Source organism: Rhinatrema bivittatum, chromosome 17 (assembly GCF_901001135.1).
Source record: "Rhinatrema bivittatum chromosome 17, aRhiBiv1.1, whole genome shotgun sequence".
Taxonomy (NCBI): Eukaryota; Metazoa; Chordata; class Amphibia; order Gymnophiona; family Rhinatrematidae; genus Rhinatrema; species Rhinatrema bivittatum.
In genome coordinates this window covers 23,971,023-23,985,601 of record NC_042631.1, presented here as the reverse complement: position 1 = coordinate 23,985,601, position 14,579 = coordinate 23,971,023, and the positions used below count along the sequence as shown (strand labels likewise).

Here is a 14,579-nt window from a genome sequence, read left to right as displayed (position 1 = left end):
AAGCAGTATTGGAAGGCATAAGGGCATAACTCATGGGTGCAACGTCCAGGAAGTTTATGAGAAACTATGCTGGAGTGCAATAGATGCATAATGGGTTGACAGCTTTCAGGAGAAACTTTATAACCCTAAGGAATTGCGAGCATGAGTCGAAGGAGACTAGGTCCTAGTTCGAACTGGGATAAGAATCAGGGACGAAAGCAATGAAACCACTTAGGTCCATTGAGTATAGAATGTCACTGAATATAACCCATAGCAGTTTTGAATTATGAGAAAAAATGCATAGTGGGAAGAAACCCCATAGCCCAACCATGAAAAGTTGAAAGGCTGAGGTTATGGAAAATATGCGCAGGGACATATAACAATGTATCAGAATGTCTGTGCGCATGCTGGACAAGAGGGTCTTAAGACTGTAGTGTCCAGAAGTGTTACAGAAGGGATTTATGGCAGTGACAGTAATCCCAGTTAGTAAATGTATAGTGAGTCCTGAAAAAAGTGAGAGCTCCTTGCATGTACTGAAAGTGGTTAGCAGTAGTGTATGCAAGGAAAGTGAATGATGTTACACTCCGCAGAGAAAACAGCATTCACCAACAGTGATGCAAGAGACAGTTCACTTACCGAAGCTGGTGCCAGCGGCAGAGCTTGGGGTTGTAATGTTGACTCACCATAAAGCACATAGAAACATTAAATAATGTACTTACTGCAGTATGGAGTGATGGTAACCAAAGATACCATTGTACCTGTGACGTCTAAAGAAAGTTGGATTTTCTTAGGTCCAGGATGTGCGGAGAGTAACTATTTTCTGTTAAAAGAAAGAATAGTACAATTAAAACTCCCCAACCCCCCTCCCTTCTCCCCTCTGCACTTCGTAGCGCCTGGGGGAGTGTACCGGGACTTTGGTACAAGGTGGGGTGGCCGCTCTGATATCTGACCAGATGGGAGACCAGGAGGTGTCCCAATGGAGGATATCATGTAGGCTCCTGCAGGTGTGTGAGCGGTAAGTGGTACCCGCATTTCTGTATGCTGTACAAGGAGACACTGAGACCTGTGGCCAGGCCTCAAGGTGGACTTGTACATGGGGCAATGGTTGCTGAATCTCATGTTTAGCAGATCAGCCAATGCAGCTGGACCTTGGTTGGGAGGGAACCAAGAGTCAGAGCATTGGTCGGCACAGGGACTTGTTACTGACAAGAGAAGAAGCCCTGCTGCAATCCCAAGAAGATAGAGGGGTTCTCCTGATATTGTGGCTAACATAGCTAACATAGCGATATGTGACACTAATACAGTTCTAAAAGGCACATGACCCAGAACTTTTCGAACCACGGTCCGAATGGGAGAACACAACTCTATGGGAATGCCGCCGAAGCGGGGTACTTACCATCCGACGTGGATCGCCGCAAGACGAGCCGGTGAAGATTGTTGACTCCGACGGTCTCCGGAGTCCTCGAGGGTAAGGCCGGGGACGTAAACGTCCATCTCGCTCTGAAACCCGGTATGGTGGCACAGGTACAGAGGAGACAGGCCAGGCGTGAGTGGCGTTTAGACTGCTAAGTGTAACAGATGGCCATAGTCCCACACCACTTGACGGTGGGGCACGCCAGGAAACAGAGGAGCCCTAACGGAACTCATGTTCCCTTCCCTCGTCACAGCGGCTCGATGTGTCGTGACGCCAATGCAGAAGCTGTCGGACCTGGATCCGGAAGTTCTGGATCACCAAGGACTGCCAAAACTGTAGGAACAGTGCTGATGGCAGTGGTGATGTCGCTCTGCCCGAGCGTTGTCCAGCCTGGAGAAGGATGGCACCGATGTGCTGGATGGCGTCAGCGGCGGACGATCACGATGTCGGCGATGATGGGTGCCACGGTGCTCGGCCCGGTCTTTCCCCAGCGCCGAGATGGAAGCCCTCGTCGTCCTGGAAGGCGATCGATGACGAACTGTCAGCACGCCTGCTCTGCTCCTGACACAATGGAGTGTCTTAAGCTAATACGGGGCTTAAAAAAGAACCCAAGCGTGGAGCAATGTGAGGGAGGCGAGGGTATTATGTGGCGGTGCTATGTCGGTATTGACGATATTGAAGGCAACCTAAGGGGCTTCGAGGATATCATCAAAATGGGTATGAAAAATCGTCGATGACTGGCCAGGAGAATGATGACAGTGACGGGCACTGACAGCAGTGGCATAGGTATCTTTGAAACGATGTGGAATCGAATAATCGAAAAACATTGCCGTTATTGAAAAAGATACCGGCATCGACTGAGTCGAAGTCGAATCAATAGGGCGTCAAGGACAACCGAAGGAAAACGGAGGTGTCGAGGGCATCGATGCATGGAGGCGGGCATTTATGCCGTTTGTGGCATGGCCACGGGCATCAACTATAGGGCCACAGACGTTGACGGTATCGATTTGGACAGACTCAGATTTCCAAGTGTACATGGCATCGGTGCCCCAGACACGTGTGTCGGTGGCATCGATATGGACACGTATGGAATCGATGGCATGGATCTCCCAGTCGATGAATTCCATCCCGGCATCAACGCCAGTCCTGGAATCGGCATGGGCATCGATGCCAGCCATAAGGCTGGCATTGGCATCAACGCCCATCCACGGAATCGAGCCGGCATGGATACCCACCGATGGGACCCACCTGGGCATCGAATTTCACCGATGGGAGCAGCCTGGCATCGACTGCCCTCGATGGATGCATTCTAACAGATGCCCATGGATGAAACACCTGGGCATCGGTGTCCATCGATGCAAAAGGACCTGGCACCGATGCCATCGACGGACGGCCATCCGGCACCAATGCCATCGACGGACAAGCCATCCGGCACCGATGTCCATCGATGGGGACCATCCGGCACCGATGTCCACCGATGGGGACCATCCGGCATCGATGCCCACCGACGAATCGATGTGGCACCGATGCCCACCGATGGAAAAGGGCTGGACATCGGTGGGGAGGATGGGGCATCGATGGCATCCCCAAAAGGGGGGGTGGCATCGATGAAGTGACCCTGGGATCGTTAAAAAGTGTCTCGGGCAGCGGTGGCGGCGACCCGAGTATGCATGGCAGTGACTAACAGCGTGTGCGTCAATGGCATGCATCCGGGTAGGGACGGCACCGAGGAAGCCCAAGGAAAAAAACAGTGCGTAGGAGGAAAAAGCCTGGTAGCACTGAAAAGCAAAAAACATGGATAAAGGCATCAGGGCACCGTATGGGGAGGGGCGCTGATGACATATAAAAGCCCAGGGCGGTTTAGGAGGGTCCCGGTGTAGCGATAGGGTATCGACTGCGTGAGGGTACCAGGGAACGAAGGACTTGAAGCTACAGAGGTCCTAAAGTTAAGGAAAAAATCCCTACCCCACTAGCATAAGGAAGCAGAGTGTCACAGAGATACTTGCAAGCTGTTTAAAGCTAACTGAAAAATGGGGGAAGGGAAGGCTTCAGTCAGTTAACAGCCTTAAGATAGTGACAGGAACCGACCGAAAAATAAGAATTAGTACTCACCGAGCGTCGTAAAAACGTACGCGGAGGGAGACCTGTGCAGGGAAAAGTGTTTTTTGAAGTGAAAAGTTAAGTGTTTCCATGAGGTAATTAGTTAAAAAATCCTCACAGAGCTCCAACCGCTATGCTGACTGCAGAGCGGAAAAAAGAAGACTGAGGGAGACACCTGTGGCTCACAGGGATAATTGCAGGCTGGGCATGCTCAGTGCACCCAGTGTGCCAGTGTCAGTCAAAGCTTGTTGAAACTTTGACAGAAAAGTTTTCCGTACAGGGCTCCATCCTCGATGTCACCCATTTGTGAGGACTACCAGCCTGCTTGTCCTGTGAGAACATTCTTTTTCATTCAATACACAATTAAGCTCTGGAATTCATTGCCAGAAGATGTGGTTAAGGCAGTTAGTGCAGTCAGGTTTAAAAAAATTTGGATAAGGTCCTGGAGAAGTCCATAAACTGCTATTAATCAATAGGGAATAGCTACTGCTTGTTGCTTAACTTTGAGTGTCATTGCAAAAGGTCTGCATACTTACGTAAATATGAAATTTCAGTTTGTTTTTTTAAATTAATTTGCACAAATTTCTACAAACCTGATTTTGCTTCCTCATTATGGGGTATTGTGTGTAAATTGAGGAAGGAAAAAATGCTATTATCCATTTTAGAATAAGGCTGTAACATTACAAAATGTGGAAAAAATGAAGGGGTCTGAATATTTTCTGCATACACTGTATGGAAGTAAGATGCCAAAAATGTAGCAGTATATAAAGATTATGATCTTTCTGAGGTCCAACAAAAAAGATGATTCTGCCAATGAGCTTTGAAGAACATATGGGTCCCTTCTTCAGATGTATATTTGCAAATTCTAAGAGGTAAAGATTTGAAAAACTTAAGTTTGCAGATTGGGGAACCAATAAATGAAAACCAGTTTTATCAATGAGCAATTCTGACTGAACATCAAGCAACAGAGCTGATTTATCAAAGCTTTCCCTGATAGGGCAAAAGTTTCTTCCCATTCTGTGCATATGTGTATTGGCTAATAGTTGCTTCACAAACTATTAGACCAAACTGATTTGGAAAAGATACACTGTGATGACAACTGGGAGTGAGTGGAGATTAGATAATGAACATATGGTTAATAATCTATTCTTATCCAACATGCTATGAATATACAACTATAAACAAATATATGAAACTCTAGTTTTTGATTGTCAGTCCTTTTTCAAGTCATCTATATTCAGGGCTATGAACAGTAATTTTTCCAGTGATGCTCAGATTTTAATCTTCCAAGCATTTATATTTGTACAGTGCTTGTTGGGAATAAACACCTGTAAATCATGATATATTTCAGTAATATTACGGATGAGACTTTCCCCAGTGACCAGCAAGTATACACAAACCTGGCTAAGGATCCTTCCACATTTGCCACCTGTTTTTTCCATGAGGTCAAAAATGGGAAAATTCCAATTGTCCAACTTCGCTATTAATGAATCGTGATCTTCTATTAACATTAATTCCAATGTAGAATCATCTTCTACCTGTATGTCAATGAGATATTTTATATCAGCACTGATGTCCAGATTTTCCAAATATCAATGTTCTTAGGTTTTGCCCTTACTTCATTTATTTATTTAAGATATTTCTATACCATCCTAACATTGTATAATTGACCAAAACTGTTTACAATAGTATTAAAATAAAATCATAAAATAAAATAGAACTAAAATAAGAGAACATAACTAAGAATAACATTATATAGCTTATATTGTTTGAGCAAAAGACAAAACAAAAAAATATTATTATAAAATAAACTAAAATAAATAAAAGTTGGAGAAAAATACAATTTCCATATTAAAACCCTGTACTTCTCTGACATCTTAATATGTCATAAAACTAAAACTCTCTAGTCTTATGATTACCTTAAATATCAAGAACAGCCAGAAAACAAAGAACCGAAAAACCTGAAAAAGCAGTACCAAATATGTGAGCTTTCTCTGATTTGCAGAGCTGCAAATGCTTCTTTGAAGAGGTATGTTTTTAGTGATTTTTTTTTTAATTCTTTACTATCAGTGATTTGCCTCAAAACATTTGGGAGAGAGTTCCATAATATGGGACTTGCTACAGAAAACGCCCTCTCTCTCATGCTATTCAGTCTGGCTAGTCGTACTGTAGGAGCTTCAAGCAGATTCTTGCTGATCCATTTTTGGTTTTATTTTAAGGTCTCCTTTTTGTCTTAACAGACTTAATATATATTTTTAACACATTTTGAAGTAAAAGATATGTACCTTTCATTATAGCAGCCAAAAGCAGACACCCCAAATTAGATTCATTATCATATGAATGGCTACAGAAAAGAATTGTCAAATATATATTTTTTTATCTCCTCAGCAATTAATTATAGAAGTAATTTTCAAAAGGATTTACTCATGTAAATCCATTTAAGCAGGCTTACCCAGATTAGTTTTCTCACTCTCATCCTCCCAAAGCGTCATCATCATCTGACCTGACCCCATGTATATAGCTTTGTATTTTGTAATTTTAATATTTCTTATTATTTCTTATTTAGGGCCTTATTTTCCAAGTGGCTCGCACACGAAAAGTCCCTTATTGCGTGCGATACCAAAATGGGGGCGGAGTTGGCCCTGGAAGAGGAGGAGTCGGGGCGTCACCGGGGCCGACTCCACGAAGACGCCGCAGACGACGAAAAGGTAAGGCCCTTTTCGCGTCCAAGTTCGCACCCAATAGCTACACCTTCTATGGTGGCGCTATTGGGTGCGAAACCGGCAGCGATCACACCGCGACGGTGCGATCGATGCCGGGTATCACAGGACCGCCCCCCCCCCCCCCATTACCTAAAGTTTCACAGGCCTAAGATACTTTAGAAACTGAGGCCCTTATATTGTTATCATTGACAGCTCCTGTTACTTATATTTTATCTGTTGCCTGGTGCGCTATCTTTCCGCCTTCACTCTTTGTTGATCCAACCCCAATCCCTGTTATATGTACCTTCCAGCTTTTGTTCAAATGTGAACTGGTATGATGTACCTACTAATGCCGGTATAAAAAAGTTTTAAATAAATAAATAAAATGTAGAAGTAGTATATATCTTAGCAATTTTCAGAGGCCCATTTACGTGCATAATTCCTTTTGAAATTTACCTCCAAAGCCTTGATGACTTAACTCCCAAATGATTTTTCCTAACACTGATACTTTAGGAAAACAGAAAAATGTGTTAAAACTGTACTTTTTTGTGTATCATAATATTTTTGCCAATCACATTTTTGAAATACTGCATATATGGCTTGCTTTAAATGATATCAGTAAATTGTCAAAAATAATAAAAGGAAATGATGCATGCTACTTGTACATTACCCACAGCCCTTTTTGGAGAACTTTTATAAAAATTCTAATTAAGATTTTTAACAAAATAAACAAATGATTTCCTAAAATACTAAGCAAAGATTTGTTTTGCTACATAACCACTCTTTAAATTATTTGTGTAGCAGGTCTTTCATTTATACGGTATGGGCTCAAACCTGATTCCAATTACTGTTCTAAAAAGGTCTAGATCAATGGTCCTTAGCCCAGTCCTTGGGGAATCCCCCAACCAATCTAGTTTTCAGGATTATCCACAATGAATGTGCAATGAAATATATATATTTTGTATATTGTTGTTTGTATATGTAAACCGGAGTGAAGGCAATTCTGCTATACCTCGGTATAGAAAAAAATGCTAAATAAATAAATAAATAAATAAATATATCTGCATGCCACAATGAACATGAGAGACATAGCATACAATGGAAGCAGTGCATGCAAATATATTTCATGTATATTCATTGTGGATATCCTGAAAAACAAATTGGTTGGGGGATCTCCAAGCACCAGGTTGAGGGCCTCTGGTCTAGATCTGCTTAAAGAGAATGTGCACATGCTCTATGATTAAAGTTAACCACTTTAATAAACAGCAATGGTCATTTATGTCATAACTGCAAGACAGAGTGAACTGAAGATCTATGCAATGAAAAGAAAAAAGTTTAAATAAGTCAAGAAAACCAAAAGCCAAAGTAATATAGCACATTTATTTACACAGAACATTCATATAGATATTCGCATGATTTGTTAAAATAATTAATAAAACACTAATAATAAAGTAAAAGACTACCATTTGCAGCTGCCAGCTGGTTCTCAACTTGGCCCTCAGCATCTCCCTCCATGGATTGTTTTCAGGATATCCATAATGAAAATGCATGAGATAGTTGCATACAGTCACTTCTCTCTTAAACCCAATACATGCAAATATGTCTCAAGCATATTCATTGTGGATGCCCTAACAAGCAAGGAAAGCATGCAGAGGCATGGATTCTTGAACACTTTCCAGCACAGCTGTTTGTAGAAAGAAGAGTTGCTTACCTGTAACAGGTGTTCTCCCAGGCCAGCAGGATGTAGTCCTCACATGTGGGTGACGTCACTGGACAGAGCCCTATCACAGAAAACTTTTGACTGGCACACTGAGCTTGCCCAGCATGCCATAATCCCTGTAGCCACAGGGATCTCCCTTCAGTCTCTTTTGTAGCAAAAGGTGCGAGCAAAAAAATAAAATAATACAATGATTCGGACCCAACTCCACAGGGTGGTGGGTGGGTTTCGTGAGGACTACATCCTGCTGTCCTGGGAGAACACCTGTTACAGGTAAGCAACTCTGCTTTCTCCCAGGACAAGCAGGATGGTAGTCCTCATATGTGGGTGATTAGCAAGTTACAGGATGACTCATATTTGTTTGGACCAGCAGCGTACAACTTGTGCAACAGGCACAACAACTGGGGTACTTTTGGGGAAAATGAGGCAGCCTGAAAATTACAGCAGATTGGATGTGGAAGGATTTGGGATTATACTGGAAATAAGTTCTTCAAGTCGGATTGGCCAAAGGCAGAGTCTTCCTTGTCCAGGCAGTAATGTGCAGCAAATGTGTGAAGAGAGCTCCATGTTACAGCTTTACAAATCTCAGCAATCGGTACTGAACGACAGTGTGCTACTGAGGTTGCCATGGCTCTTACAGAGTGCGCCTTCACTTGTCCCTGGAGAGGAAGGCCTGCTTTGTTATAGCAGAATTCAATACAGTCTGCTAGCCAATTGAGAGAGTTTATTTGCTCACTGCAACTGCTGGTTTGTTTTTAATCAAAGGAAACAAAAAGTTGGGTGGATTTCCTATGGACTGCAGTGCGGTCTAAGTAAAATGCAAGTGCACGTTTACAGTCCAAGGTGTGTAAAACCCTCTCGCCCTGGTGAGAGTGGGGCCTTGGGAAAAATGTGGCCAAGACTATAGACTAGTTCAAGTGGAAGTCAGTAACCACTTTGGGAAGGAATTTAGGGTGAGTACGAAGCACCACTCAGTCATGTCGGAACCTTGCATAGGGTGAGTATGTGGCAAGTGCTTGTAACTCACTAACCCTTCGAGCAGATGTAATAGCTACTAGGAAGAGAACCTTCCATGTAAGAAATTTAACATCCCAGGAGTGCAAAGGCTCTAACGGGGAGCGCATGAACCTTGCAAGGACTAAATTTAGGTTCCATTCAGTGACTGCTGGGCGTAGAGGGGGCTTGAGTTGTAGCAGGCCCCTCATAAACCTACTCACAATGGAGTTGCACTGTTACCGGGGCATCCCCAACTCCTTTGTGGTACGCTGAGAAGGCACTAAGGTGTACCCTCACCGAAGAAGTCTGGAGACCAGAGTCTGAAAGGTGCCAGAGATAGTCTAATTGAGATGAAGTGAGACAGGAAAAAGGGTCGATACCTTTTTGTGTGCACCATATGGTAAATCTATTCCATTTAGAACGATAGGATTTTCATGTAGAAGGCTTTCGTGAAGCTACAAGCACTTGAGACACATCAGTTGAAAGGTTGAGCGATTGCAGGATCAAGCTTTCAACATCCAGGCCTGTGAAGGAAAGGGTCTGAAGGTTTGGATGGCTTAACATGCCTTGGTTCTGAGTTATAAGAGTGGGTGCTGTGCCCAGGTGAATGGGTTCTTTGATCGAGAAACATGGGAAACCATACTTGTCGAGGCCAATATGGGGCTATGAGCATCACTGACCCTTTGTCCTGTTGTAGCTTCACGAGAGTTTTGGATATTAGCGGTATCGGGAGTTACGCATAAAGAAGGCCTGTGTTCCAGGATCAAGCGAAGGCGTCCATGGATAATGTGTTTGGATGCCTGTGCAGGGAGCAAAATCTGTCCACTTTGTGATTCAGTTGGGATGCAAAGAGGTCTATTGTCGGTTGACCCCAGCATTGGAAGATTCTAATCGTCACCACAGGATCCAGAGACCACTCGTGGGGATGGAACTGTCAACTGAGGCGATCTGCTACTACATTTTGTATGCCTGCAAGATAAGTGGCCCGGAGATGCATGGAGTGTGCAAGGGCCCAGGCCCAGATCTGCGTGGCTTCTTGCCAGAGGAGATAAGAGCCTGTGGTGCCCTGCTTGTTCAAGTATCACATTGCAACTGTGTTGTCCATTTGTATGAGAACTGTCTTGTGAGAAAGGCAGTTCTTGAATGCATAGAGAGCTTAACGTTTAGCTCGAAGCTCTAGGAAGTTGATCTGAAACATTGCTTCGAGCTGTGTCCAAGTATCTTGGGTTTGAAGATTGTTCACATGAGCTCCCCAACCCAAGTTGGATGCGTCTGTGGTTAAAGTTACTTGCGGAACTGATTGCTGAAAGGGTAGACCTGTTAGCAAGTTGCCTTCGTTTGTCCACCAGAGAAGCGATAATTGCAGCTGGTGGGTTACTTGAATCTGGGATTTCAGTCCATTGAGTGATTTTCATGGCCAGCCTGGCTATAGGAGTGACATGGACCGTGGAAGCCATGTGGCCCAGCAACATTAGGAATTGATGGGCTAAAGCTGTTTTCTTTGTACGCAGAGACGTAGCTAGCTTGGAGAGTGTCTCTGCGCGGTCAATGGGCAGGAAGACCTTTGCGACTGTGGTGTCTAGATCTGCTCCGATGAAAGTAAGGAGATGAGAAGGAATCAGGTGGAATTTTTGGTAGTTTATGAGAAATTCCAATGAGTGTAGCAGATTGATAGTGAAATTGAGAGCGTCGAGAGCTCCTTGCTTAGAATGGCTTTTGATCAACCAGTCGTCCAGGTAAGAAAACATGTGTATGCTTTTCTTGAGTAGATGGGCTGCAGCCACTGCTAGGCACATTGTAAATACACGGGGTGCCGAGGAAAGTCCGAAAGGCAAAACCCGGTATTGATAATGTTGATGTCCCACTAGGAAATGCAGGTATTTGCGGTGATGTGGGGATATTGGAATATGAGCGTAAGCATCCTGAAGATCCAGAGAACAGAGCCAATCTCTTTTTTGCAGAAGGGGAAGCATGGTGCCCAGGGACACCATCCTGCATTTTTCTTTTTGTAGAAATTTGTTGAGATTACGGAGGTCTAGGATAGGGCAGAGGCCACCTGATTTCTTTGGAATGATAAAATAGCGGGAGTAGAATCCTCTGCCCTGCTGTGCCCGGGGAACAGCTTCCACAGAGCCCTGGCGCCCAGAAGGGTGGAGAGTTCGGACTCTAGAAGAGTTGTGTGATCTTTTTGCATCCACAGTGGATGGGGTGATGAATCCGGGGGTACCTTGGTATCCCTGGGTTATAATGGATATAACCCATTGGTCTGTGGTATTGCTAAGCCAGTTGGTTATGAAGTGGTGAATTCGACCTCCCACTGGCAAATCTGGCTTTGGATTTGTGGAGTGGCTGCTGTTCTCTGTATAGATTTCAAAATCCAGCGACTTGGCCCTGAAACATCTTGCGACCCAAAATATCCAAGAATTTTTGGTCTTTGCCAGGAGGTGCTGAAGACTGAGGGCATAGACCCCTGGCCTTTTTCTGTGCAGATTCAATTACCACTGACTGATTGGGTAGTTATGGCTTTTGGTATCCAGGAATATGCTGGACCATATGTTGCATCTGTCCTATTCACTGGTTGGACAGTACAAGGATGCTCCCAGAGACTATGTTGGAGATCCATGAGCACCTCATGGACAGGGATAGCCATAACTTCCTTTGGAGCATCAACAAATTGGAGAACTTCCAATGTTTTATGGCATGTCCCCTCCTCTGTAATCAGGTCAAAGGGGATTGTCTCTGACATTTCCTTTACAAAATTTGCAAAGGAGAGGTCTTCTGGGGGAGATTTTCTCCTTTCTTCCGGAGGAGATACGTTCTGATAAGATGTCCTCCGTGGATGTGTCGGTGACAACATCTTCCCATGTGTCAGAAAAGGTCTTTAGCCAAGATCCTGAAGGAGGGAAGAAAGTTGGTACTGTAGGACGTATTGGCACCGATGGATCCTTCAATGGTCTCGATGGAAGATGCAATGGCACCAATGTGGATTTCGGCAGCACCAACAGCATCGAGGGGAAACTTGGGCATCTCGGTCCTGAGAGCCCTGATGGACCAGGTATCAGATCTGGCATCAGTGGAACAGGTGTTGAGAGAGGATTGGAGTCCGTGCCTTCGTCTTCTGAGGACCCCGGAATGGGTATCTGGGGTTTCAGAGACTTTGCAGGTTGCTTTGGCATCGGTGGCCTAGGTTGTGTTGGAAGGGCACCAGATGAGCGTATCCAGTCGGCTCAGGAGCGGTGTAATCATCGATGGCTCCAGTGTCGGTGCGGGGGCCGGCATCGATGACAGTCTCAGAAAGCATTGAGCACTGCCTGGCAGATGAGACCATCCAGTTCCTCCCTGAAAGCTGGAGTAGATATTGTAGCTACAGGGGGAGGCAGGACTACTGGCACCTCCACAGGAATTTTGTGGGGGCTCAGTACCCAGCACCGATATCGGTGGGGATCGCCTTGATTTCTCGGGTGGAGAGGGGGTTGGAGGCTCCTCTACCCATGTCCTCTTCGCACTCGGCTCGATAGCCATTGAGGCTGATGTGGTGTCGGCACCGGGAGTAGACTCGTGTCGGTGCAGGTGTCGGTGCATCATCCCTCGGTGCTCAGTCTCGATGGAAGATGCAATGGCACCGGCACAGAGGAAGATGATGCGGATGCCTTAGATGGAGTCTGTGACGGATGGTCACCGCCGCCCTGGTGCTCCCGGCGAGGTTTGACGACAAGTTTCTTCGATGCTCCTGCCAGTGATGACTGGGTGGACTTCGATGGAGTCAACCTGATTTTAAAAAGGGACTCCATCTTGTCGAGGCAAACCCGCCTACCCTTCGGGGTCATATGGGCACACCTTGGGCAGTGAGAAATGTCGTGTGATGAGCTGAGGCACAGCACACAGATATCACGTGGGTCGGTAATCGACATTGTACGGGGACACTCCGGGCATTTTCTAAAACCTGTTGCCATGATAGAAAAAGTGAGGCCCAAAAACGATCGATGGCCTGCAGACACCGAAAAAAGGGGAGGCAGGAATCGATCGAAGACGAGAGAATTCACTCACCGAGCAACAAAATTCTATGTTGCGATAGGAAACCCATGCAAGGGAAGTTTTTAGATAAGTAAACTTCAAGTATTCCATGAGGAAATGTTTTGTGAGAAATCTCACAGAGCTAACTGTGAGGCAAACTGCAGCGTGGAAAACAAGAGCTGAAGGGAGACCCCTGTGGCTACAGGGATTATGGCATGCTGGGCATGCTCAGTGTGCCAGTCAAAAGTTCTAGAAACTTTGACAGAAAAGTTTTCCGTGATAGGGTTCCGTCCAGGGATGTCACCCACATGAGGACTACCATCCTGCTTGTCCTGGGAGAAAGAGTTTGTGTGTGTGTTGGGGGGGGGGGGGGGGGGGGGTAGTCTGTGACGAATGTGTGTTTGAGGGGCTTAAAGGGTGTAGATGTTTGTCAAAGACAAGAGTGTGTGGGGGTTTGTGTAGGCAAGTGTGTGTTTTTGCATGACGGGTATGAGCATATTTGATAGGTCTGTGGTTATAAGAATGCATGTATGTGGATGTGTGTGGAGGTGGCAGGTGAGTGGGGGTTAGTGGGAAGTATGGGGAGGTGCATGGGTTGTGTGTTTTAGAATGTGTGTGGGGGTAGGTGTGGATTTGTGTTTGTATGCAACTTTGGAGTGTGGGAGAAATGGTTTTGAAAATGGCTTTTGGTGCCATCTGACACTAGCTGCTCCAGTTATTTTTCCTCGTTTCTGCCTTTATTGCCTTGTGCCAAAGTGCCGGAAGGGGGACTCATTCAGAATGAAACTGTCATCATCATTCTGACAGTTCTAACCACTTCTAACAGTTTCCTATAGAAACCCATGGGAATTATTTTTGGAGGCTCAGTTTTCTAAGAATACTGACCCAATGTTTCTGGTATTCAGACTTGCCCGAGATACTTATATTTTCTTCCTGCATACTAAATTTGTTGAATATCAATCCCTTTTCCTTTGACAGTTATTGTGCCTATAGACAGACATTGATACCTTTTATATAATTCATTCCAACATTTCATCTGTTGAAAAGCAAAAAATGTTTTAAATCTGGGAGAATGTCCAAGGATCATATTGAGAACCAATACTATAGTTCTATCACTGGGGCATTGCTCTTAATGCAAGTGTTTCTTAAATAAACTTGTAGTTATTGCTGTTGGGGTAACAGTGGAGGCTCTCAACCCCAGCCAGCAGGTGTGGGTACTAAACAGAGGCAACTGTAAAACAAAACACCACTGGGTTTGTCTAGCGAAGATTATTACAACAGCAGTTTAATTCATTACTAAAGAAACTGAGCATGTCACCAAAAAGTATTTACAGTTGTCCCAATTTAGAACAACTAGACTAATTTTAATTTATTAATGTACTTAATTGCCTTTCGAGTTGAACATCACCTTGATTTATAAAGTCAAACATTTGTTTTAATGTAGAACAGGAACATATTTATAGACCCACAATTTAGTCATTAACTGTAAGGGAACTAGTTACATACAAGAAAGGACTCTTATAACTGGTTAAAGCCAGATTGACTAAATCCTGAAAAATATAAGACAGTAGTAGTAACATTCCTTGTAGCTGATGACTAACTTGTGGACAGTTTAATATTTCAGCTCCTTTAGATTAACAGTAGTCATTCTTTGTTA

General features: G+C 44.5%; 1 protein-coding gene across 2 annotated transcripts in view; it reads right to left on the bottom strand.

Annotated features, from left to right (window-relative positions):
- PDE3B (phosphodiesterase 3B) overlaps positions 1–14,579 on the bottom strand; it is a 429,076-nt gene that overhangs the window by 96,218 nt on the left and 318,279 nt on the right. For both annotated transcript variants that reach the window (XM_029582158.1, XM_029582157.1), the window contains exon 9: positions 4,894–5,031. In XM_029582158.1, the coding sequence (XP_029438018.1) occupies positions 4,894–5,031 (138 nt within the window). The remainder of the gene's footprint in view (positions 1–4,893; positions 5,032–14,579) is intronic.